General features: G+C 39.5%; 1 protein-coding gene across 13 annotated transcripts in view; it reads left to right on the top strand.

Moving 5' to 3' along the window:
* Window positions 1–27600, top strand: part of ARHGEF28 (Rho guanine nucleotide exchange factor 28) — a 186951-nt gene that overhangs the window by 107169 nt on the left and 52182 nt on the right. For 7 of the 13 annotated variants that reach the window (XM_065550129.1, XM_065550130.1, XM_065550127.1 and 4 more), the window contains 7 exons: window positions 8403–8533; window positions 15751–16052; window positions 18486–18675; window positions 20492–20603; window positions 24303–24383; window positions 25125–25167; window positions 26704–26827. In XM_065550129.1, coding sequence (XP_065406201.1) covers window positions 8403–8533; window positions 15751–16052; window positions 18486–18675; window positions 20492–20603; window positions 24303–24383; window positions 25125–25167; window positions 26704–26827 — 983 coding nt within the window. The remainder of the gene's footprint in view (window positions 1–8402; window positions 8534–15750; window positions 16053–18485; window positions 18676–20491; window positions 20604–24302; window positions 24384–25124; window positions 25168–26703; window positions 26828–27600) is intronic. The other 6 variants (XM_005288256.3, XM_005288255.5, XM_008167521.4 and 3 more) reach the window with 1 other exon arrangement.

Here is a 27600-nt window from a genome sequence, read left to right as displayed (position 1 = left end):
GGGTAAATAAATCACAACCCCTTACAACAGTCTAGGGTGACCAGACGTCCCGATTTTATCGGGACTGTCCCGATATTTCCTTGTTTGTCCCGCGTCCCGACCGACATGCGGTCGGGACACTGGACAAACAAGGAAATGCCCTGGAGCCTAGAGCCCGGAAGTGCTCGCGCCCCCCCCCCCCCCCGCCCCGACTCCGCCCCCTCCTCCCCCGATTGGCTCCCTCCCCGAATCCCCGCCTCTTCCCCGGGCTCACCATTCCCCCTCCCTCCACAAGCGCTTGCGGAGGAAGGTGGTTTTTTTTGTTTGTTTGGGGTTTTTTGGCCACGCCCCCCGCCACGCCCCCCCCCTCCCCCCGCGTCCCGATATTTGTCTTGGGTGATCTGGTCACCCTACAACAGTCTATCAGACATATAAACGTTTTAGGGCATATTCACCATCACCCTAAACACCAACTACTGGGTTTTCACCAGTGTATGTTGGCTTAAAGGTGAGGGGGGAGCTCTGGGGTGGCAGAAACAGTGCTGAGGTACCAGGTTGTGGTCGCATAAAAAAGCCATAATGTTATTTACAGGGCAAGAGGACTACAACAGAATTGCATAGCTTGAAAGCAGGCAGCGTTGGAGTGTGTTTGTGTGTAGGATGACCCACAGTGATACCAGTTGTGTGACTCTTCTTAGAGTCTTCCACCTTCGGAATTCATACTGGAGGCAATGAAAGCTCCATTCTGTAGAACCCACGGTGTCAATCACAGGCAGATGCCATCTATCATAGGGTTCACTATACTCTACACATCCTTGCACCAGCTTTGCGAATTTGGCCCATTTCTTTTAACGATATTTTATCTTGGGTCTTCAATCATAGCAACTGATAGGATAGATGGGTATTATTGAGGTATTTTTGTTGAAACCACTTTTTTAGTTGGCATTTCTAATTTTTCAGTGACCTAAGTAAGGGCTTTCAGCATGTTAATATTGGCAGCCGATTTGTAATATAATGGGCCAGAAGTTACTTCCATCGGAATCAATAAGAGTTTTGCTATTGATTTCTCTGACATGAGGATCAAGTGCAGTATTTGAATTGTAACTGATTGCATGTCAGGCAGAAAGCAGTCGGTGGGACTGCAGGAATTTGGTGCGTAACATGTATGCTTGCTATGGTTTTGACAGTCTAAAAAAAATGACCTGACCTTTCCAGAGGAAATAAGTTACTAGCGCGGTCAATGTATAATTATTAGTGCTCTCACATGAGTTCAGCAAAGTCTTGAAATACTTTTCCTGTTATGAAGTTAGACTGACTTAGTAGTCTTTTCATGCACGTATGAAATCAGTGGGAGGTTCTGCTTTTGTAAGAGCTGCAGGCTTGCATTATATTGGAAAGCCCAAATAATCCACTGAGGTTTAATTTTTAGTTAAAAGCCCATTGGACTATTCAGAGACTGCAGCTTTAAAAATAAACCAACTGAAGCATCACCAGCAAAACACATTACCCCTATTAACTAATAAAATGCTATAAATAAAGATTTAGTGGCTGAAAATATCCCAAAGAATTATATATCTTAATATGCCCATGTGTATTTGCAGCAGCTCTTTGTTGGAGGTTTCTGCACCAGATTATTACTCCCTTATATAGTAGTAAAATCATGCAGTATTGTATGTGGTATTAAAAGTGCCCTATGAATAAAAATATAACATGGATTTGTCTTCGGCTTGGGATGCATAACTTGTAACATGGTCAGTTACTTGATTGCAGCACTGCAGCAGTGGGGACTGTTGCTTACATGAGTAAACCATCTCAGTAGGAATTGGCTCTGCTTTGCACATTGATTCAAAAAAGCCTGATACCTAGACTGTTATTCAGAGCAGTATATTAACTCTATACACTCTACTGTCTGAGTGTTGCCCATGCCAAGTGCAATCGAAATGTATATGTACTAGAGGGGGAGCATATTGTGGAAAGTAATAAGTATGTAAGAAGCTGTGCAGGGCTCATTATTTTTATTTTCTGATCCATGGTTCAGAACCAGCACTTGAAAAGTTCACTTGCCATTTACTGGTTTGCCAAATACCAACATTTTCCATGTGATTTTAACTGCCAAATATCTGCCAAACTTCTGTAGAAAACAATGCTTTATACAGTTTTAAAACAGGGATTCCAGGTTTTAGTCAGGCATAAAGAATTGGTTTATAGCTCCAACAGTTCTCAAGATGGCAGTCACGAATATTATTTTGGAATTCAAGCAGGAAGGAAAAGCAAAACGGTAATATAAAGGATGTGGTTTTGTGGTCTGAAATCCCACAAACCTGTCAGGGCTAGAAACCAAATAGTTTATAGTATACCATTTAAAAATTGGAATTTTCAACTTCCAGGCGGCAAGAAGATTTTTGTTTCAATCCTCATGGGTTGTGAGAGATGAGATTTCACAATGATCTGAAACCTGTATTTGATCAGGACATGCAGGTGAACCAATGACAGACATGTGGGATGGGGTTTAAGGTTCAGACCACAACTTGATTTAACAATGGAGAGGGGTGTTATGTGCCCCACCCCCCATTCTCACATACCAGGCATTTAACTGCGTCCTGATGAGTTACAGGGCTCCTACCATATAACCAATAACCCAGGGAATACCTCTTGGCCTATGCTTAGGATTTAGTTCACTTCTGAATCCTTTCCATCCCTCCACGTCCACCCCACGTCCCATCCCTCCAAGTGGAGGGGGAGTAAAGGATCCAAAGGGAGGACCTCAGTCTGCAAAGACTTCAGGTCTCCTTTTTCTCCCAAAGGTAAAAGGACATAATTCTGGGTCTCATTTACCCCTTGGCAATGGTCCCTTTTAGCCTTATCTGCACTGGAACACTGCCTACAAGTAGAGATGAAGAGTGGAGAAATGGTCTGAGTTAAACAGGATGAAGTTTAACAAAGACAAATGCAAAGTGCTCCACTTAGGAAGAAAAAATCAGTTTCACACATACAGAATGGGAAGAGACTGTCTAGGAAGGAGTACGGCAGAAAGGGATCTAGGGGTTATAGTGGACCACAAGCTAAATATGAGTCAACAGTGTGATGCTGTTGCAAAAAAAGCAAACATGATTCTGGGATCTATTAACAGGTGTGTTGTGAGCAAGACACGAGAAGTCATTCTTCCGCTCTACTCTGCTCTGGTTAGGCCTCAGCTGGAGTATTGTGTCCAGTTCTGGGCACCGCATTTTAAAAAAGATGTGGAGAAATTGGAAAGAGTCCAGAGAAGAGCAACAAGAATGATTAAAGGTCTTGAGAACATGACCTATGAAGGAAGGCTGAAAGAATTGGGTTTGTTTAGTTTGGAAAAGAGAAGACTGAGAGGGGACATGATAGCAGTTTTCAGGTATTTAAAAGGGTGTCATAAGGAGGAGGGAGAAAACTTGTTCACCTTAGCCTCTAAGGATAGAACAAGAAGCAATGGGTTTAAACTGCAGCAAGGGAGGTCTAGGTTGGACATTAGGAAAAAGTTCCTAACTGTCAGGGTGGTTAAACACTGGAATAAATTGCCTAAGGAGGTTGTGGAATCTCCATCTCTGGAGATATTTAAGAGTAGGTTAGATAAATGTCTATCGGGATGGTCTAGACAGTATTTGGTCCTGCCATGTGGGCAGGGGACTGGACTCGATGACCTCTCGAGGTCCCTTCCAGTCCTAGAATCTATGAATCTATGAGCTAAGCAGTCCTTCCTAATATGAACCTTTTAAAGTCTTGAATGCTGTATCCTGACTGTGATGATGTATCCTGACCATGATGCTTTGAGGAAGGCGGGGAAAAAAAACCCATCAGACCTCTTGTCAATTTGGTTCAACAGGAAAAATTCCTTCTTGATCCCCAAACAGGCAATTGGTCAGACCTGTAGCATCCTAAAAACTGCAGCAGCTACACTGCAGCTAAGGAGAAGGGACTACTGGGTAGGTAGCAGAAGCAAGAGGCTTTTGAAAAGTCTGGGAGAGAGCTGATTGGCTAGCCTGTTACCCCATCCCCTGCCAATGGGAAGGAGGCTGTTTGGGGTGGAGCAACCCCTCCCCCACTCCAGCCACACACATGCTCCTCCATTTGCTGCTCCCCCTCTCCTCTCAGGCACTGTGTACATCACCTGTGGTCCATTCAGGATCCCTCTTCTGTTGATTGTGGGGGATAGGCATTATTCCTTGGTCTAACATTGATATTTTGGCACTGGTCCTGGATTAAATAAAGCACGTCCCAGACCTTGACCAGTGTAATTTCCAGTCATTGCCGTCACATCTTATCTCATGTCTCTGTGCGCTTTGAGGGCCATACAGCATCTTCCAGAGGCAATTGCATTGTTTTCTTTGTTTTTCCACCTATATCCGCAAATCTTTATTGGTTTCCTCCTCCTCCTGTGCTTTGCAGGAAATAGGTTGTAGTCCATAGAACTGAGAGGAAATTGCTGTATAGTTTTTGATGCCAGACAAACTTGGGTCAAACCTGTCTTTACTGAAAATGTTTATACTTTTTAAAAAATTAAAGAGCCTGATGTATCTCTCAGTCAGTTTTACATCAGTGTATTGCCGTTGATTTCAATAGGGAACTCCTGATTTTACATGTTTTTTTGGAATGTCACCTTTCAAGTCCATGACTGCCCATCCTGCCTAAAACTGAACTGGCTGGCATTGTGCATTGTTGCTCTCTGATAGCTTTCAAATTCAGCAATCAGCTGCTGAGATGAGGCTACATTTACCAACTTGACTAATATTTAGTACTATCTAATTAGGCAGATTGGTCTGCTAAGTGGTGAATTTGTGCATGAGCCCTCTCCTCATAAGCAGCTTGAAAAGGAAGGTGTCTGCAGAACACACTGAAAATGTTTCCATAGCTGAGCTAGGTTTTTCTCTTGGATAAAACAATAGGGTATGGAACCAGCATTCTGCAACATCCAAAGCTGTGGGTATTTTGGTAGAAACTAAAGTAAAAAATGTGTGTCATAGGTACAGTATTTTTAGTAACCTTTTATTAATTAATCATGAAATCAAGAAGTTGTTATAGTTTCAAAAGAAAAACATGCACAGCCTTCACTGGCAGTGTCTTACTGTCAGGCCAAGTCCTGATTTATTACAACAGGTGAGAAATGGTCACTTATTAACTGCATTTTATTGATAAGCATTGTTCAAATGACCTACTGTATATCAGGTCTCGCAAGTTTGTATATATCTCAGCACTCAGTTGCACTCCTTTGACATACTTGAGAATGTTCTGAATGCAAATATGGTGGTTATGGCCGATTATTGTCATCGGTGGCACCTTGCTAGCAAGTGGAAGTAAGACTGTGTAAAGTGTCTTCCACTTGCATCATGCACAAGTGGGCAGAGAGCTGAACGTAGTTCTCAATGGTCAGCAAATAAAGCATGATTCCTACCCAGTCTATCTTGGCGTCACGTTGGATAGAACTCTCGCATAGTGTGACAATCTTATGAAGACAGCGACTAAGGTCAAAATGCGCAACAACCAGCTCGGAAAACTGGCCGGAACGACATGGGGTGCCAATGTCCAAACTTTACGCACTTCAGCCTTGGCGCTCTGTTATTCAGTGGCAGAGTAGTGCACTCCAGTATGGGCTCACTCGTCTCACACAAAGATGATCAATTTACAACTAAATTCCACCATGCGTATTATTTCGGGCACACTTAAATGTATTGCTGTACCATGGTTACTGGTTGTCTGCAATATTGCTCTGCCCAGTGTTTGCAGAGAGGAAAACATAGCAAAGGTTGTGACCAAATTGCTTGATATACCACATCTACCATTAATTAAAAACTTGTTTAATGCACCACATGGTCTTCTGCCCTCACGGCGCCTGTTGTGGATAAGTTTACTGGGTGAGGGATTTACAGTAGAGGATGGATGGCAAGCTTTATGGTCTGCAGAGAAAGTGACAGATAATTATTTTCTCTTGGACCCCACTCAGCGTCAACCTGGGTTTGATTTACTGCAAAGGCAATGAAGCCTTCTGAACTGGTTTCGTACAGGACATAGAATTTGTGCTGCAGCAGAATTTCGGTGGCGTTTCAGAGATAGTCCACTATATCAGCGTGGGCAGCCACAAACCATGACACATTGTTGAGGACTCCAAAATGACTCAACTTCCTGGAGGTCTTCGTGCCTTGAATATCATGGATAAGAACGTTGTGGCTTGGCTCAACCGGATTCCATACGCCAAATAAATAATTGATAATTATTTATCTATTTCTTTTTTTACCATATTGAAAGTAGCATGGTAGAATGATAGAGAATATCTGAGAAAATGAAGGCATTGTTTGAATGTAAATGTGTAATGTCTTTTGACACGAGAAGTTCAGACCTTATATAATATACCATAGTTACATAAATTCCATCCCAGTCCCAAAATCTTATCTCACCTTGTACACCTTTCAAATTCTGTCACCGTATATCAGGAACAGAATCCTAATGCAGTTTGAAAATAGAAACCAATCCTATCCAAGGGCTAGGAATCCTTGTTTTTAAATGGCATGAATCCTTGTTTTCTGCTTCTAGCAGCTTGTCCAGATACTGGTTTCTAAAATCATGTGGTAGTTTGACAAACCAGTAAATATGTTTTTGTGGTACGTAAACTTTTCCCAGTTTTTTTTTCTGAACCATGGATCAGAAATAGAAATTGCTAAGTTCTGCACAGCTTTTTGCATACTTATCACCTTCCATAGTATGCTTCTTGCACATAAACATTTTTGTTTAAAGTTAACATGGACAATATCTATCATAGACCTAGATTCCTATACCAATGAATGAATTATGCTGATAACTAAATATGGATCTTGTCTTGGAGGCTGGGTTGGAGTACAAGGTCCTTCCAATTTGTATTTCATTGTTATGAAAATAATAATGAAAGGCTTTCTATTGCACCCACAGCACTAAAGGTGTGACACTATAGAGTATTTAAAGATGAATGAAACTATGCAGTAATTAATGCCATCAGTCATTTCATTACAAAGCACATTACTCTGATATTTATAAACTGCCTTTAAATGTCCTTCTGCAAAAATGTAAAAAGGAAGTTACTATCCTACATAAGGAAAATCCTGGAAGGTAGTACACTGTATATCTGATTGGACGGCACACTGGAGTCTGTGTGGAACCAGCGAAGAAATCCTTTCCCCAGGCTCCAGCATGGCTGCTGCTATAGTCTGGTTTCTCCATCTGTAAAATGGTGGTAATAATTTTTACTATAAGCAAAATCTGAAAATTGTAGGATTTAAGATGGTCATGCCATGCTTGGGTAGCTAGGTAGATAGCTTGGGTAGCTAGGTAGCCATGGTTGGGTAGCTAGGTAGATAGCTACTACTATTCTCATTTGCAGTTTATTGAACATTAATGTGTTGCTAGAGCTGTGCAAGTAACTGATTTTTTGGCTTGTTGCAATTTTGAGAAATTGAAAAAAAAATATTTTGGATCAACCCAAAACTGAACATTTTTCTGAATTTTTGGCCAAAAATTCTGAAAAAAAATTGTTTTGGGTTGAACAAAATGTTTTGTTTTGATTTTGGGCATTCTTACTGTTTTTTAATAAAAGCAAAGGAAATTTTGAACAGAAGGACTAGATTCACCAAGGGGCTTAGGAACCGTTCACAAAACAGAGGCGATGGTGGGGGTAGCGGTGCCCTCCTTCTACCTAATAGCCCATTGGCTAAGGCACTCACCTTGGAAATGGGAGACCCAAGTTTAAGTCCCTGCTCTGAAGAAGGGATTTGATTCCCCAGTGAATGCCCTAGTCACCAGGTTACTGGCTGTTCTGGCCTGAGTCTCTCTGTTTCTCCTATTGAAGCTGTTCCAATATGTGTAAATAATAAAATATTAATTGAAGCAGGGAATAGAAACCAGGTGTCCCTGCTCCCGGTGAATGCCCTATCCACTAGGCTCCACCTCCTCTTCCATTTTATCAATGGCATGTAAGTCCCTTCATGAAGCATGCCTGAAAAATCAAAATGTTTCATTTGGGAAGTGTCAAAATGAAACGTTTCAACATTTGTGGGGAAATTTTAATTTTTTTGCCTGAAACAGTTTGGCTTAATTGACAAAATTTTTTGGTCAAGCTAAATCTTCATTTTTTGGAGGAAAAAAAAAGTTTTTGGCCAAAAAATGTCACTCAGCTGTATTTGTTGCTCACTAATTTCCTTTTGACAAATGTTGTGAAATCAGGTAGTTTGGCAGAGAGCTTCTGCATACAAATGCAGATTTTTGAATGAATGCAGAAATGTAGTCTTAAAAGTTCTGGGCATAACTAATAATAGTCTCTTTAAAATGTGATGCTTAGTGACTAGGCTTAGCTATTTTTATGGCAGAATAGAGAAGAGAAAAGTAAGTGGTATGAAAAAATAAATTCTGTATTTTCCCATATTTCATTCCAGAGCAACGACATTCTACACTTGATGTCCTCAAGAAATCCCCAAATCCACCTACCTTCTTTGCTGCAGCCACACTTACTACCATGCTGAATGGAAGTGATGAAGTGTATGCAAATTGCATGGTAGTGGATCAAGTAAGATAATCTTGCATCTTTGTGCTCTCAGTACACTGCTGTTCATTGTCTCCTGGTAAAATATATTATTTGAATTTTAGTAAAATGTGGGTCAGTCGGTAGAGCCTTCCAGTGATTTATGTTTGTTTATTAGGACTGTCGATTAATCGCAGTTCATTCATGCGATTAACTCAAAAAAATTAATCGTGATTAAAAAAATTAATTGTGATTAATCGCAGTTTTAGTTGCACCGTTAAACAATAGAATACCAATTGAAATGTATTCAATATTTTGGATGTTTTTCTACATTTTCAAATATATCAATTTCAGTTACAACACAAAATTCAAAATGTACAGTGCTCACTTTATATTATTTTATTACAAATATTTGCACTGTAAAAATGATAAAAAGAAACAGTATTTTTCAATTCACCTCATGCAAGTACTGTAGTGCAATCTCTTTATCGTGAAAGTGCAACTTACAAAGGTAGATTTTTTTTGTTACGTAACTGCACTAAAAACAAACGGAGGATTTGATTTAAATCAAATTGATTTAAATCATTATTTAAATCACTAGTCAGGAAGACTCAATTTAATCCTTGATTTCTACATAAAAGTGCATTCTTGTTGGTTATAAACTTAATACATATTCTTCACAACTCAGAGATAGCTGTAAGTTTCATTTTTAGAAGGTACACACTATACATTTTTAAAGTGATTTATTTTGAAAACTTTTCAGATTAGTTTTACAGCTATATCAGAAAACGAATGATTGTTTGATTATTTCATTTACCAAAGGTAACTGAAGCAGATATTTATGAAGTCACTGGGAGGTGAACTATCTCCAATTCAACAGGTTAATCATTAATATTTGGAGAATTTTCTTGCTGTGCTGTATTAGGAGGAGAACATCACCAGACAGACATTTAAATGGTTTTATTTAACTAAAACAACAATGTTACATATTCTGGATTTTTTTCTTCAACAGCAAACATATAATATTTTAACAAAACAATCATAAGAATTTTTGAATTTAGTTAAACATTCAAGTTTTTTAAAATCAGGTTTGTTTTTGTTAAAATTGTTTTTAACTAAAATGGTTAAATGAAATATTTAAAAAAAATTTAAATCGACTATGTCAGCCAGGTCAACATGAGAAACTTGAAATATTGGCTTCTGCAGCTAACTCAGTCATCTTCACCTTCATTTTCCTGTTTGTTCATAATCTGGAAAAGAAAAACAAGCTTTCCTGCTTTTTCAGGTCCCAAACGATTTCTCAATTTGGAATGAATTAGTCTAAAGGAAGAAAATATTCTTTCTACACCAGCAGAAGAAGCTACTGCTGTTAAAAGTGAGATTATCACTTCAGCAGTCTCTGAATCCAAATGCTTAAGTGACTTCCACCAGTTCACTGGTGTGGCTTTCTTTAAAACCTCATCAGCAAACATATATTTCTTGAATGGTTCACCTTTAGCTCTGAAGTTTTATAGTTGGCATTATGGAGGGATGATTGCTGGATGTCTATGTCATAGCCAACTCCTCTTCTTCGGCAGTTAAGGTTTGACCCTGGTACCGAGTATTGAGAATATCTGCAAGAAAATGAGATGGAAATAATGCTTGTCCCATTCGTTTTTTTAATGCTTGTAATTTAACTCTGTCATTGCATATTTCTGTTTTTAAGATCTCTCAGTTCCTTCCAAATTTCAACAGCGTCAGCAATAAAACAGCTATTTCCCTGCATTTTGTTCAAGGCTACCGAAATAGGCTTCACGGTACTCAGCATGTGTTCAACATTTCTCTTAAGCCCAATGTTGAGAACTTTGACTTTGACAGTGCTATCTATTTTTTCATGATTTTGTTCACAAATTCATCAGATTAGGCCAGTTCTTGATATAGTGCTCAAAACAGTCCACTACCGAGTTCCATCGCACGTCTTGTGGGAGAGTTAGCTTGGTTCCTCCGACTTTTTTCAGAGCAGCTGCTGCAAAGTGGTTCTTATGGAAGTATTTTGCAATTTCAACAACATTAGCCTTTATTTCTGGAACACTGAAGTCTTTGTCTAGGAGGTGCATCAAATGAGCACTGCAACAGTATGTTATTAGCTTGGGACTCTGTTTACTCTCTTCTAAATTTTCTTCTCATCTTGGATACATTTGCAGCATTGTCTGTGACCAAGCTGCGTACTAGACATTTTTTTTTCACAGTTTGTTACAGCTTTTACTGCTACGTCTTGTAAGCATTCTGCTGTGTGTGCATTTCCTGATGTATCAATTGTTTCTGTAAGGAAGACATTCCCTTCTTCTGTTGTCACACAAGCACATACAACAGGATCATTGTGGACATTGCTCCACCCATCAAGACTCAGGTTAACAATTTCACCCTCTAGACCTTTTGCACACTTCTCAAGTTCTCTTTCATACCCCTTATCCAGCAATTTGCCTGTGACATCTGCTCTGTTGGGTGGACTGTATCCTAGTCTTAATGACTGAACCATGTTAATGACGTGTGGGTTCTCAGTCATATGGAAAGGAGTGTTTGTTGCAAAACTTTGCATTTTTAGAGAGAGGTAAGGGATTGACTCTGTGTACACAAATTTGCAGAGGGACAATAGGGTTGAGGTCTGCTATTTCTCACCTCTGTATATTGTTTTTTTATTTAAACACATTTTTGCTGTTAACAAGCATGTTATCTCTGGAGACACAAATCCACAGTTTGAGAACTGCAAAACTAAGCATCTCTGATGGTATCTTCTAGACTGAGCACTGAGTCCCATTGGGTAGATAGAAAGATTAACCTAAATAATCTATACAGAAGCCCCTGGAACCCCATAAAATTGGGTCCCTAATCCATGAACTATTGGAACTCATTAAACATTACATGAATATATTGTCTCATACTACAGAATTAGAATTTATAATCCTTATTCCATGATGAGATATCTTTGAGCTATGGTGTATCCTAATTAAAACTATCTTTACATAGGTTTTTCCCTCAAAAAGCATTTGATCAAAAAAATCAGATTTAAATAAAAAAATCCGATTTTTTTCAATCTTTTTTTTTTAAATCATTGATTTTTTTATCCACCCTGAAAACAAAACAATGTAAAACTTTAGCGCCAACAAGTCCACTCAGTCCTCCTTCTTGTTCAGCCAATCGCTCAAACAAACAAGTTTGTTTATATTTACGGGAAATAATGCTGCCCTCTTCTTATTTACAATGTCACCTGAAAGTGAGAACAGGCGTTCGTATGGCACTTTTGTAGCCGGCATTGCAAGGTATTTATGTGCCAGATATGCTAAACATTCATATGCCCCTTTATGCTTTGGCAACCATTCCAGAGGACATGCTTCCATGCTGATGACGCTTGTTAAAAAATAATGTTAATTAAATTTGTGACTGAACTTCTTGGGGGAGAATGTAAGTCTCCTGCTCTGTGTGTTACCCTCATTCTGCCATATATTTTCATGTTATAGCAGTCTTGGATGATGACTCAGCATATTGTTCATTTTAAGAACACTTTCACTGCAGACTTGACAAAATGCAAAGAAGGTACTAATGTGAGATTTCTAAAACTAGCTACAGCACTCAACCCAAGGCTTAGGAATCTGAAGTGCCTTCCAAAATCTGAGAGGGACGAGGTGTGGAGCATGCTTTCAGAAGTCTTAAAAGAGAAACACTCTGATGCGGAAACTACAGAACCCGAACCACCAAAAAAGAAAATCAACTTTCTGCTGATGGCATCTGACTCATGATGATGAAAATGAACAAGCATTGGTCTGCACTGCTTTGGATCGTTATCAAGCAGAACCCATCATTAGCATGGACACATGTCCTCTGGAATGGTGGTTGAAGCATGAAGGGACATATGAATCTTTAGCACATATGGCATGTAAATATCTTGTGACGCCAGCTACAACAGTGCCATGCAAATGCCTATTCTCACTTTCAGGTGACATTGTAAACAAGAAGCGGGCAGCATTGTCTCCTATATATGTAAGCAAACTTGCTTGTCTGAGCGATTGGCTGAACAATAAGTAGGACTGAGTGGACTTGTAGGCTCCAAAGTTTGACATTGTTTTATTTTTGAACGCAGTTACTTTTTTGTGCCTAATTCTACATTTGTAAGTTCAACTTTCATGATAAAGAGAGCACTACAGTACTTGTATTAAGTTAATTGAAAAATACTGTTTTTTATTTTTACAGTGCAAATATTTATAATAAAAATAAATATAAAGTGAGCACTGTACACTTTGTATTCTGTGTTGAAATTGAAATCAATATATTTGAAAACAAATGGTATTCTATTATTGTTTAACAGCGCAATTACTTTTTTTAATCACTTGACAGCCCTAATGTTTATGTAATAACTGCAACTTTGTTCCCTTGCCTGCTGTCGTTCTCAACTCATTTATTAGATGCTTTTAATAAATAAAATAAGTTTTATGAAAATGTAAATCTTTAGCTTTTTTTGTTTTGTTTTCTATGAGCTGAACAGCTCTTCTTCTTTGATTATTTGCACCTAAATTCCCTCTTATCTAAAACAGGGTCTTGTTTCCTCATGTTTGTTAATTAACAAGACCCTCAATTATCAATTCAACAGGAATAAAAAATAAGTGACCAGACAAACCAATGTCCAATTATTGTTATAGGGCACTATAAAGTTGGCAGTGCTTTCTGCCAGATGTGATGTAAAACTGAGGTCTTGGCCACTTGTGATTAACAGCTGTGCTATATTACTTATCACAAGGAGACTAGCTCCAATAGATTCTGGCCAAACTACATTTTGGGTAATTGAATCTTACCTATCCAAATTTTCCCCACAATCTCAATTCAAAGTGCTGTTCTTCCTCACTTTTTGTCCTAACTGTAAACTGTTGTGGATAGACGCTATGTATTGTAAAACAGCTGCCAACTTCCTGCGAGCGGTGGCTGCATTTCAGTGGTGGTAGAAGTGATCCTTGTGCAGTAGAACCTCAGTTACAAACACCAGAGTTACAAACTGACCAGTCAACAACGTACCTCATTTGGAACCGAAATACGCAATCAGGCAGCTGCAGAGACCTCCCGCCCCCCAAAAAGACACATACAATACAGTACTGTATTAAACGTAAACTACCAAAAAAAAAAAAAAAAAAGGAAAGGAGCATTTTTTTTCTGCATAGTAAACTTTCAAAGCACTATTAACTCAATGTTCAGCTGTAAACTTTTGAAAGAACAATCATACCATTTTGTTCAGAGTTACGAACATTTCAGAGTTACAAACAACCTCCATTCCTGAGGTGTTCATAACTCTGAGGTTCTATTATTTTTATATATATATAAAATGTTGTAAAATAGTTTGGGGTCCTTCAGCATGAAAGGCAGTATATAAATGTAAGACATTATTGTATACTATTAGGTGAAAATCTTGGAAGAAGGCAGAGATATTGAAAATGCATCTTCATATTCTTTTTCCTCTCATTGAAACATTCACCCATTGCATTAAGAGCTGATATTGTTCTTTGTGACAGACACAAAACATGTAGTTAAGGCCAAATTTTCTCAGCTGAAGGTCAGTCATGACCTAAAATGTCCAATAATGCACCTTTGATCGCCACAATTCTGCATAAAACTACCCTTTTATGTATGCAAATTGAATAACGGCACATGCAAATGGCTAATTAGGTGTGTGAACAGCCATTTGTATCTGTGTTTATCCAAGTTGCACATATTCTCATGATAATTCCATGTTCAATCACAGATGCACTGTGGCATGTGCATATTCTTGGGCGGGGGGGGGGGTCTCAGGACTGAGCTTCTACCTTTTGACAGTTTAACTCATAATAATATATCAGAAAGTTGAATCTTGCTTGGACCACATTCTCCTGTGGGATCTGTACAACAGGAATTAGACTTGATATTCTTCTCTGCTAATGTATGTGGAATGCCCATAGTTGCAATATGGCAGTACTGCCCAGACATTGTATTGAAGTGTAGAACTGATGTGTAATATCTGAGAGGAGAATTTTACCCTTCTTGTACATGATTTGCTTAGTACAGCAAAAGTGATACCAGGTTTCTGACAGATTAATATCTTTGAATATAGAAACAGGACTTTTATAAAAATCGTAGGAGTTCTATTCATGGTTTATTAAGAGAAGTCTCTACCTTACAACAACCTCCAGAATTGGATGAGAATAAGTCAGTAGGCTAAAACAATAGAGCTTTTCCCTTTTGAAACTCTCAATGCTTTCATTCTTTTTGGTTATATCAGCTCTTTCTAGAGGTGCTGAGTTACAGCCAGATGTTAGCTACACATCTATCCTTTCAAGAGCCTTCCACTTCTAACTAAGCAAGGACTGACACTCATCTGTACATTAATGTCCTTTGCAGAAGTGATACAGGAAAATCTACCTTGGTTTCTAAAGGAGTTATATAGTCACCATTACTTACCAAGGTCCAAATCGTGGTCCTTGCACTGAACCTGAGTAAATGTAGCTCCAGCTGCCATTCCCTTCTATGTGTGAGAGTAGGGGTATACCATATGCACAAGCTACAGGAGCGACACCCTGGTTGCTTGATGGTGTTGGGATAAAGATTCCTTCCCCCGTCAAAATCCTGGGGAAGCACTATGGCAGGTCATATACAGGGTCTGACCCTAAGCTTACAGGCTTTGTGAAACTGTTATTGGGAAAGACACATGGCTACCTTGTAAGCTGCTTTTTCCATATGAAATGACTCGGTGTTTTACCTCTCCCCAAATAACCCTGAACACTAGGCTATATTATGGACTACTGGGCTGCACAATTTTAGCTTAAGAAACAAACAAAGTCGCTGTTAAGGTGTAAAGTAAATTGTGAATTATTTCATATTATAAACTGGATGAAACCGAGTGGGAAATCCATTAGACAAGTGGTTTTCAACCAGTGGTCCATGGACCTCTGGGGGTCTGCATTGTATGTCTAAGATTTCCAAAGGGGTCTGTACCTCCATTCAAAACGTTTAGGGGCCCGCAAATGAAAAAAGATTGAAAACTTCTGCATTAGACTGAGATTCCAACCCATCACTCCTGTAATTATGGAAGAATGATCTGGAGGCCTGAAAAACGTATTAGTCATATTAGTTTGTCTTCAATTTCTGTGCCCCAGAAAAGTAATAAAGGAAAAAACAGTGTAGTTTGAAGAAAGATCACTATTCTCTAGCGATACATCATTATTTACTTTTCACTAGCATTAATACATATCTATCTCGTGCTCCAGGTTGGAGATTTGGATGTTAACTACATTAACGTAGACAGTGTCACCACTGAAACAAGCACAGATCGAACCCACTCAACCCTGACACCCAAGAGCTCATCATCTGCCTCACTTAAGGAAAGCAACCAATATATTTATGCAGAAAATGAAGATAACCAAATGGCAATGAGTAACTTAGACAATATAGGCTCACAGCCTTTCACTTCACCTTCAAATCTGTATGCAGCAGGTTCATATCTACCACTCAAGTCTCGTGGGTTTAATAAGGAACGAAGTCAACTATATGCTGACATGAAAAAAAGAAGGTATGGAGTTGTTTTGATGGTATTGTCCAGAAAAGACTAAAATTTAATAATATATATATATATATATATATATATATATATATATATATATATATATACACACACACACACACACAAATGGTATTGCGTGGAACTATACGGTAAGGGTGGGTTTCCATGACTTTGAGAAGAAGTGCATGGAGCAGCTGGAAGCACAGTGCCAGGCATGTTAACAACGTGCAGCTCAATCAGAACAGCTAGGCAAATAGCTCTGTGGCCTGTGCTATAAACGTTCTTCTCGAATTGGTCTATGGAGTCACATGAAGACCCATTAATACAAATTATAACTAAGTATATTTTAGTTCAGAAAAATAAAACAAAACCTGGAATATTAACATCTCTACTGAGAGAAAATCTAAAATATCTTCAGAAAAACTGTCCCGTGGTCACTTATATCCCAAATTTTATGTGATGCTTTATTTAGTTCTGTATTTTTATAATGTGGTTATAAAGAGTTATTTTGGTTTTTTCCTGTTTTTCTTTGGCTTTTGTTTCTTACAAACTGTAATCAGTTTCTAAGCGACTTCATACTTCTTGGCCTAAATTGTGGTAGGTGCTGCAAAGTGTGACACCTGCTAGAAAAACAGAACCAGGTAACTATTAATTGTGTGAATTTTCACTGAGAAGTTTTTCATAATGTCATAAACCGTGAAAGTGAAGCATAAGCCAATTTATAATTGTTATTCTCAACTGAGGGCCTGTTCCAAACAGACCCTAAAGGAATTGGTATTTCATGAACCCAAATCTCTGGTGTGTTTGGCCTGCTTTGTGCTGCTCCACTGGTAAAAAGCAGCCCTAAACTCAACAGGTCCAGCCACTGGAGGATTTGCCTACAAGCAGCTCTATGTTATGGTGGGAATAGGACCTGCTCCAGGATTGGGGAACACAAAGATGGTTTAAAGCTACCTTTACACACACACACACCACATTCTTTCTGAGCTGTGCTTGGTGTTCCCACAGATTTGTCCCCTATTTTAATGTCTACTTCAAAATTATCCCTCCCTAAAACATTCATTGGGAGTTTTTCCTGAGTACATATTACAGGATCAGATCAGGTATGAAGTAATACTACAGTAAAATAATACAAATATGCTGTTAAATAACATCCTTGTTCAAGGACCTCAGAGTGCTTGGCAAACATTAATAAATCTTCGACACCTTTGTGTAGGTCCTGTCTATATTGGAGAAATTTGTGCCATGCAACTCCTAGTGTAAGTTACTGTAATAAGCCAGGATAGACTACATCCTGCTTCACCTGGGTGCAGTGTGTCTACATAAGGCATTTGCATGGTGTAACTTCATCAGCATGGTTGCAATGGTGATGTTTTTCTCATGTACACAGGGCCATAGGTAAGTATGGTTATCCCCATTTCACAAATGGGGAAATTAATACACACAGAGCCTAAGTTACTTATTTTTCCAATATCACATGGATAACATCCAGAACTCCAGTGATCAAACAGGTTTGGACTGTGTTGAAAAATAAATCTTTTAATTAGGTGAATTTTAATGCTGCGTGAAGGAGTTACAATGCTACTATTCCTAGTTTGGATCTGTAGTTATTGAGAAATACCATGCATATTCTAAACGTTTTGTCTTGGAAGACTGGAATGTTATTGCAAGCAGTCAACCATTCACTTCAGTCACATTAATAAAGAAACCATGAGCTTATGTATACAGATAAAGGGACAAAAAGATCGCAGAGAAACACCCCTGTGGTGTTGATACTGCTAGGAAATCTCATTGTAATGTTATATTCAAGAACATCTGCAAATCAAACATTCTCTAATTGTTTTAATTTTTGATTTCATGAGGGTTGGGGGTTTTTAAGCTTGGTCATATTCCTTCATTTTTCTGTCTTTTAAAAAAAAAAAGGAATAATTTATACACCTTAAAATCAGGCTTACTCAAAAAGTGGCTTCTAGGAAACTCCTCCAGCATATCGCTGCTTTATGTATATATCCTGGTGGATTTTTCCTTCCAGCCTCCATTCATTCCCAGATGTCTGAGAATTGCCACATTATATAGGCTGTTTGCACTTTTTCTTATCATGCAACTTCTCACTTAAACTTGACTTTGAAGTTCAGAAGCAAAAGAACAACAGATATCCAAGTCCCTGTTTACTCTACAAATGCATTCAGGTAAGGACCCCCAGTTCTAAGCCTCTTGTATCTGAGCTTGACTACAACATGACCACATTTTAAAGTATAGACAAGATGCAACTGGAGTAAAGCCATGGGCATGATAAGGGGGGGACCACAAAGCGGAGAGAGGACTAGAGCATGACTAACCCAAGCACCATTTACTAGACTGTTCTCTTTGCTCGTTGCATTAAGTTTGAAAGGTTGGTAATTAGATTGCTTTACATTCCATACATTTTGTTGTATGCTTTAGTTCTAGTCTTGATGACCTTGAAGTAGACAGTGGAAGTGAAGGGATTTCTGACAGATCCCATATTCGCTACCCTTCCCTCAATTCTTCAGTGACCTTGGCTGGCAGCAGGCATGAATTAGATTCTTCTGAGACAAGCACTGATCTGGATTATAGCATCCACAGGATGGACTCTAACAATCTGCAGTCAAAGGTATTTGGATATAATTTTGGTTTTGTTTATTTTGCTTTCAACTAAGTTGTTGAAAATATATAAGAATATGTATTTAAAGGGCTTCATTCACCTCTCAATGATATTAGTGTAAATTTGGATTAACTCCATAGAAGTCAACAAAGCTTTTCCTAATTTACACTGGTATAACAGAGAGGAAAATTGTGGCCCAGTGTATTCTCTATGCAGGGCCGGCTCCAGGCACCAGCTTGGCAAGCAGGTGCTTGGGGTGGCCACTCCGGAGAGGGGTGGCAGGTCCAGCCATTCGGCGGCAATTCGGCGGACGGTCCCTCGCTCCCGCTCGGAGCGAAGGACCTCTCGCCGAATTGCCACCGCAGATCGCGATCGCGGCTTTTTATTTTTTTTTTTATTATTATTTTTTTTTGGCTGCTTGAGGCGGCCAAAACCCTGGAGCCGGCCCTGTCTCTATGGCACAAGAGGAAGGTTAATGCCTTTGCAAACAAGTATTTTTAAAAAAGACAGTCATGGAGTTGGCTGAATTTTATACACTGACTAATACAAACTCCTTTCTCTGCTAATGCTTCTCACAGATATTCTGGCTACTGTAACTTCATTGAACTTTTGGCTATTTCTGGAAACGTCAAACACATACACAGAGTTCTTCTCTTTTATTCATAGGCATGAGATTTAGATTATACCAGAGGAAACAAGGTTCAACTACCAAACCTAAATGCAAGAGAGCTATTTTTAAAAAATACTGGTTTCTTTCTATCGAGCAGTTTAAGAAAATTCTCAGTTGAAGCATAAATGCTTTTTCCCCCAGAAGTTTTCCAACCTGCTCAGTAGTATTTGTACTGAAAATCAACATATTGTTTTCACAATATTTTGGAACTCAAGGCTGCTTCAGCAAAGTTTTTTGCAACATGAAACTCTCTTTGCTGCAAGTGCACGATGGAAATTCCCGTTAGTATTTCTAGGTCAGGTACATTGTGATCAAGCAATGTCAATGCTGTCTGTGCCAATGATTTCAAATGACCATCCTCAGTAGGGGTGAAAAGTAGTTCAGTTTTCGTGCAACAGTGACTCAGTCACATAGTGTCCTCTTTGGAGAAAAGACTGAACTTTATGCTGCATATACTCATTGTTGGTGTCATGATGCAAACTTCCATCTGATAGAGCACAGACCATCACTATTGTTTCTTTCAGAGCCTTTAAAGTTGACTTCAAATCTGGAACTGAAACAAACAGAATATTGTTTTATCTGTGAAGCCACCTGTGCACTTAGCATGTCAATAACATATCTGCATAGTAGTGAAAATATAGGGTTTTTTTTAAATGCAAGTCCATGTATTTAATGAACCACAAAAGTCAGATAATATTAGTTTGATTTAAATTTTCAAAAGAAATGGGCTTTGCACAGGTAATTATGACTTTACTTTCAAGGCATATCAATAACGGATCACCAGCTGGGGTAGGAGATTTTCACTATGGTATCCAGGCACAATTAGATAAACATAAGGGAAAGGGAAGAGAGAGATTAATTCTTTCCTCTGGAATATCCAGATCATGGCTGGAGACAGAATACTAGGTTAGATGGAACACTGGCCTGTTCTGCTGTGAAAATGCCATGTCAAGTACCGTCAGAAAAAAGCAGAGGAGATAACTGGCCATCTGATATAGTAGAATAACATCACTGTTCAGACTTTGGTCCCTACCAATTGAAATAATTTAGGATTTTTCTTGCTCTAATTTGCACACACACACACACTTTCCTGTAACACCAATTGCCTTTCCTTAACATTAATGTGCTTTTCCCCTTCATTTTGATTTCTTCTAGGAATCATTACTTTCTGGAATCCGGTCACGCTCTTACTCATGTTCTTCACCCAAAGTTTTATTAGGGAAATCTCGCTTTGCACGTGACTTCACAGTTTGTGATTCAAATGAAGGTGAGCATTAGTTCTACTCCATTTGTGTGTATGGAATGCCACAAACTCCATGCTTACTACAGGCCAAATGCTCACTTCTTTACGCAGGTCTGGATGGTCTCCCTGGTATCCATGTAAAGAGTGGTCCCCTAAGTGTGCAGCTCTCCATCAGCCCATGTGGAAGTGGGGCTTAGCTGCCTCCACATCATCCCTCCTGGCCCTTCAAAGGGTACTCTGTAGGTCCAGAGCCTGCAGTATGGGAGGGCATAGAGACAGAGCTGCAAGGGAGAAGTGGGCAATCTGGAGGTGTGGCTAGGAGAAAAGATATGGCAGCTTAGGACACAATTTTCTTTTCCAGAGTCCAGCAGAGAGGCCAAACTTGGTGCAGAGGCACAGGCCCTCTGTGCACAAGGTCCCCGCATCCTGCAGATCCTTGGGAATCTGTGAGGTTTGAGTGTAAGCTGTGACCTTTTCCACAGGCAGGGGAGCAAACACCACCCTCTTCATGGGATGATATGTGGATTCATTGTGAGGGGATTCTCACAGACCTGCCTTCCCTCTGTTTCTATTCTGCATGTTTTACCATGGTAGGGATAATCTGATCCTTTGCTCCAATTCAGTCCTAACTCAGACAGATTTCTATTGAAGTTAATAGGTGTTTGCCCACCCTTGGAGAACTGAGGAAAACTTGTAAGAACCTTACAACGTAGTCCCGTGTTACATAATCAACTGTTCTGCTTATGTGCTGCCTGCAAGATGTTAAAAATTATTTCTAGCAGCCTTCTATTTTAAGGGTTTTTTTGTTTGTTTGTTTGTTTGTTTGTTTGTTTGTTTGTTTGTTTGTTTGTTTGTTTGTTTGTTTGTTTTTAGCAAACAACCCAGGCTTTCCTTGGAGAAAGCTATGTAACATGCTACAATAGAAATCCATAAAATGATGTAAAGTATGAGATATGTACTAAAACTTATTCATAATCACATCTCTGAAAAACAGTTTGTTTTCAATAGAATCCATTTTCTTTGTTTTTTTTTAAATTACTTTTGGAATAAGAACAAACCTGATTTTCTTCCAAACGGAAAATTCTTACTTCAAGCTATAAGCATGAGAAAATCTGGGTTGGAAATGGTTGTGTATTTTTTTTCTAATATGTGCTGTGTCATTTAGGTAAAGCCTCCTTATTAGAGTCATAGAGTCAGAGTCATAGACTTTAAGGTCAGAAGGGACTATTATGATCATCTAGTCTGACCTCTTGCACAATGCAGGCCACAGAATCTCACCCACCCACTCCTGTAACAAACCCCTAACCCAGGGGTCGGCAACCTTTCAGAAGTGGTGTGCAGAGTCTTCATTTATTCACTCTAATTTAAGGTTTCGCGTGCCAGTAATACATTTTAACGTTTTTAGAAGATCTCTTTCTATAAGTCTGTAATATATAACTAAACTATTGTTGTATGTAAAGTAAATAAGATTTTGAAAATGTTTAAGAAGCTTCATTTAAAATTAAATTAAAATGCAGAGTCCCCCGGACCAGTGGCCAGGACCCGGGCAGTGTGAGTGCCAATGAAAATCAGCTTGCATGCCACCTTTGGCACGTGTGCCATAGGTTGCCTACCCCTGCCCTAACCTATATCTGAGCTAGTGAAGTCCTCAAATCACAGTTTAAAGACTTCAAGGTGCAGAGACAGCACTTAAGCATAACTTTAAGTATGCACTTAAAGTGAGGCGTGTGCTTAAGTGCTATCCTGAATTGGCTCCAGAAGCTTCTTTATTTTATTTAGGCCTGTGTCTTGGGAAGACTCACTCACAGGTTTAACTTGCAGGACCATTGATTTCAAAGTTAAACACATGCTTAAACTTTTGCAGGATTGGGGCATTTTTCACGTGATGCTTAATAGCAGAATGCAAAAAACAGCAACAACAATCTTGGTTAAAATATAGGTGAACATTTTTTCAAATTTGTTGTTTTTTTGTCCCTCAAATCCACATTAAAGCTTTGTTTCTACTCAGAACTCTTTTGTGCACGATCTGCAACACCTGGGGTGTTTACAAGTATTTGTATTGATTTTTTTTAAATGTAACTTTATTTTTAGCAATTTTTCATCCTGCAGATTATCTGAGAAGTCTAAAAAAGCAGACGAGGAACAAGGGTGTATGTCCCATAAGATCTAAAGCCCTCAATTCAGCAAAGCACTTAAGCATGTGTTTAAGTCCTGGTAATGTCAGTGGGACTGCAGCAACTGCGTAAAGTTAAGCATGGTTAAGAGCTTTGCCGTAATCAGGCCTAAACCCTGACCTCCTATATAAAGTCAGAGTAAACTAATAGGGGTTTACCTGGGGCTTGGGAGAGCTAGAATCATCCTTCTTCCCAAGCTATGGGACACAAATAGTCACTTTGTAGCCCATCAAGGCTGCAGAAGTGTCTGTAGTCACCGTGTTCTCCAAGCATGGGGCGATTTGGCCAATGCATTTGGGTCATCAGTAGGACTACGATTATGTCACGGAGGTCACTGAATCTGTGACTTCCAGAAACCTCTGTGACATTTTCTGCCCCAGGGCTGGACTGCGGTCAGCAGGTAGCCCTGCAGCTCTCAGCCACTGCTGGTGGAAGCCCCCAGCAGCTCCTAGCCGCTGGGCAGCAGGGGGACCCCAGAGCTCCAACTCCCCATGGGCATCTGGGCTTCCAGGAGGTGCCTGGCTGTGCCTCCTCCTCACCCCGCCCCAGCAGCACAGCTGGGCACAGGCTTCCCTGGATTTTTGTTTATTGCCCATGACCGTCCGTTATTTTTACTAAAAATATCCCTTACAAAATCTGAGCCTTAGTCATCAAGGATCTGCTGAGCACATTGCTGGCCCTCCTGCCCCATTGCTTCTGTCTCAACCTCTTGTCCCCCACTGCAACATGTTGGCATGGACAGTGCTGCTACATGGAACTACTCTGCAGCAAGCAGGGGAAGCAGAGATTTCCAGGTGCAACTTCTCGGCAGCTGGGAACTCCCACGCAGGGCCGGCTTTAGGTCAATTCCACCAATTCCCCCGAATTGGGCCCCGCGCTTAAGAGGGCCCCGCGCCCAGTGGCAGGGTCGCCCAGAGTGGGGGGCAAGTGGCAGAGAATCCCTTCCCTGGCTAGAGGCACCTTTTTAATTTTTACTCACCCGGCGGCGCTCCAGGTCTTTGGCAGCGGGTCCTTCACTCGCTCCGGGTCTTTGGTGACACTTTGGCGGCGGGTCCTTCAGTGCTGCCGAAGACCCGGAGCGAGTGAAGGACCCGCCGCCACAGACTAGGAGCGTGGCCCGGTGAGTACAAGCCCCACGTGTTTTTTTAACGTGTTTTTTTTTTTTAAGTCATCCCTGTCGGGGCCCCGTCGAAACTGTTCGAATCGGGCCCCGCACTTCCTAAAACCGACCCTGCTCCCACGGCTCCACCGCTTTGACGTCTTGTTTAGGATTTGGCCATAAATGGGGGTCTTGTAAAATCTGATCTTGTAAATTAAAATCCAATCTGAGTTTGCGGATTTGCATTTTTGAGTCCAAAAGGATTAGCCCATAATAAGAGAGTTTCATTCTTGCATCATGAGGTACAATCTAAAAGTAGGAAATGTGCTGCCTACTGCCATAGCAATAACCAAAGCTTTTTAATACACATAGGAATAAAATGGCTACATATGTATTTAAAGGAGGATATTTCTAGTATGTAACTGTAAAGAATTTGTCCCTGCTGTGTAGATGGTGTGTGCATGAACAGTGGTCGATCCCTTCTCCAGGCTATTTCACTCTCTAAATCAATGTGTCTGCTCCATCCCTGTAGTAAGTACTGCAATGGCAACCCAATGGTGCTAATTTGCATGAAGCTATCTTCATTTTTCTGTGGGAACATGGCCTTTATTTCTTCAGAAGAGCATCTTGTTGTATATCTTTGGTCTGACAATTAACTGAAATGTGATTTGATTCTCATTACATATATGATAAAATATATTATCTTACTTGCTGAACTGCTGGGTATTTTCTCATATGGGCCCTTATTCAAGAAGGCTTAAGCATAGACCTAACTTTAAGCATGGGAATAGTCCCATTTAAGTCGTTGGGGCTATGTATGTACATAAAGTTAGGCATATGTTTGCAGATAATCGCTACAAAACTAAATAACGTCTGGTCTTGGAAATAATAGAAAAGAATCAGGTATGCACTTTACAAAGAATAGCTAAAAAGCAAAATGAAAGATTGAACCATTCAAAAAACTGGGTTGCTCAGAAAAAGATCCATATTAATTTTCTTTACTTCTTAAAAGCAATCCGTCAGTTTTCAAAGACTGGCATTCTCTGATGTTAACCCAGATCCAAGCAAACTCTGTCAAATACAACCTGTTTATTAAACGATTTGTATTATCCTGGGCAATACTGCTTCTAATAATTTTTGCTTTCTAAATTCCCAACCAAGATGCCAGAATATAATGACTGAGCTTACATCCTGGTGGAGGTTATGTGCTTCAAACAAGTAAATATCCCAATATAACCACGTTAGTTTTCATTAACTTTTTGTGTTTTGTAGAACAACGAGCATACAGCTTGCCAGAGCAATTGAAGGAAAAAAGGTATTGACACTTGCCACAGATGAATTTTTGCAGTGTAATTTTTATCCATCTACCATTATTTACATGTTAATGCTACTAGTTAAACACTAGTAGCACACATCTTTGTAATGCTCATCATAACTCAAAAGTAGCAGACTCAGATAGACCAATAGACCATGTTCTATTGTGGTGCCTTTTACTAATGAAGCTCAGAATGCTATGTTATACTCCATACTAGTGTGAGCGTTGGATATAGTCTATAAAAATGTTTTATTTGCAACACATTTGTTGCCTGACTGTGCAACTTTAAAGTTTGGCATTTCTTAAGTCCATTTGGCACTCTCCGTTTGTGCAATAGTCTTTACTTCTGTAACCACTTGCTGTTTGTTGACTATAATGTCATGCACTTTTCCCTACAACCCTTAGATGTAGGTGTGCTGCATCTACCGTTACTCTACACATTATTTTGTATGCCAGACACCATGAGAGCTGTTTATGTACAAGGTGCATACTGAATGAGGAGAGGATTTCCAGTTCATTTACTGTGCACATTAAAAAACTTAAAAAAAAACCCTGAGTGTTCATGTTAGTAAAGACTGTATTGTAATGAATACACACAGGGGAGCAGAGTTGCAGTTTCACAGGCAACCTTAACTGGCATCTTTTGAGTTCTTCATTTTGCAACTTTTATTGAAATTTCCTTTTTACATTTATTTATTGCAAATAAAAATCAGTTGCATGTTCTGGAACGATGTGGCTGGATACCAGGGAACCATCCCGTTGTATGTGAAGTGCAGGAATCCAAATCCCATCTTCCCTTTAGTCTGGCAGTGACACTCCCAGCAGAGCCCACTGCTGTGTCATGTGCTCCATCTGATCCCCAAGTCAGGACAACATCGTGGCTTTGCAGGCTCGCTGAGACACGCCTGTGCTCCAGTGCCATCTAGGGAGAGAAGGAGGGAAACAGCACACATCTGTGACCGATTCAGCAGGCCAGCCAGTATTCAACAGAGCACCTAAGCATGTGCTAAAATGCTGTGCTGAATTGGGACCTCTGAGGCTGGTGCTCATGCAGAAGAATCCCTGGCTGCTGCAGCCCAAGCTTCTTCTTTCACAGCTGACTGAGATCAGACATAGCAAGGAAAAGGCGTTAATGTGGGAGCTACCCAAAGGAACATGCAAAATATGGGACTATGCTTGCTGAGGGGTTTGATAACAGTATAATGATGGGAAACTTGCAGTATAGTTCGCATTATGTACAGTACCCATGCATGTGTTCCTAATTAGTATTATGCAGGGACTAATGTCACTTTTTGGTTTGATGTTGACCTCTTAAATAATTATGGTTTAAACCTGAATAGAATCATAGAAGATTAGGGTTGGAAGAGACCTCAGGAGGTCATCTAGTCCAACCCCCTGCTCAAAGCAGGACCAACACCAACTAAATACATCCTGTGATAGTTAAAAGCAGTTGAAGCAGAATATCAGCCAGCTGCTGCTCCGTTTTAAGATGTTATGTCCAGTGTAATGAACTGTATTCACTGATTTACATTTTAGGATTCAGGAGGAGGACTGGGATAAGTATATTATACCTACAAAATCCGAGTCGGAAAAATATAAAGTGAGTCGTACTTTCAGCTTCCTGATGAACAGAATGACTAGTACACGAAATAAGTGCAAGGTAATTTCGGATCTACATATAACCAGGTGCTTGTTAGCATAACTGAAATGCATTATAGCTTGGGATCAGATCTGTCTTGCCTGTTAGGTAAAGACAAGTGGCTGATTTTTCCAATTATTTAAACTGTATTTATAAGACATTTTAAATTTAAAACTTATGACAAATATGTTGTCAGTGTCCTTGTACAGACAAACGATATTGTTCATTTTTAAAAGTAACATTGTTTTCACAGTACTGAGTTCCCTTGCCACTTTTTAATTATTATTACTCATCTTGTGTCTTGTGATTTAGCTCAAGTTTTAAATGTCTGCAGTATATTTGGAAAAAGGTTTTTTTTACTTGATATACAAAAATAGAAGTATTCAAAAATGTATGTCTATTTTTCTTATTATCCACAGTAAGGACTTGATTCTGTAGTCTTTACTGTAGCATTTACTCAGTTGAGTAGTCCTGTTGAACTTAATGCGTGAATAAGTGCTGCTGAGCATATGTGAGTTTTAGAATCAGGGACCAAAGTAAGTGCTAAATGTAACCACAAAATTAGTTGTGAAAAGTAAATCAGATACTTTCAGTGTTACATTTTTAATAATCTAAAGTCTAGATTGTGCAACGTATGTCCATGCTGGTGAGCACTTACTCACATAATAATTCTATTAATGTTAACTACCGGGACTACTCATGTGAGTATGTGTCCCAATGTGACTATGTGTTGCACAATGTAGCCATAAGTTGCTATTAGTAACACAGGAAAGGAAACTTGTTTATTTCAAAAA

Source organism: Chrysemys picta, chromosome 6 (genome assembly GCF_011386835.1).
Source record: "Chrysemys picta bellii isolate R12L10 chromosome 6, ASM1138683v2, whole genome shotgun sequence".
NCBI lineage: Eukaryota > Metazoa > Chordata > Testudines > Emydidae > Chrysemys > Chrysemys picta.
Note: the sequence above shows the minus strand (reverse complement) of the source record. Positions and strands in the feature narration are given on the sequence as shown.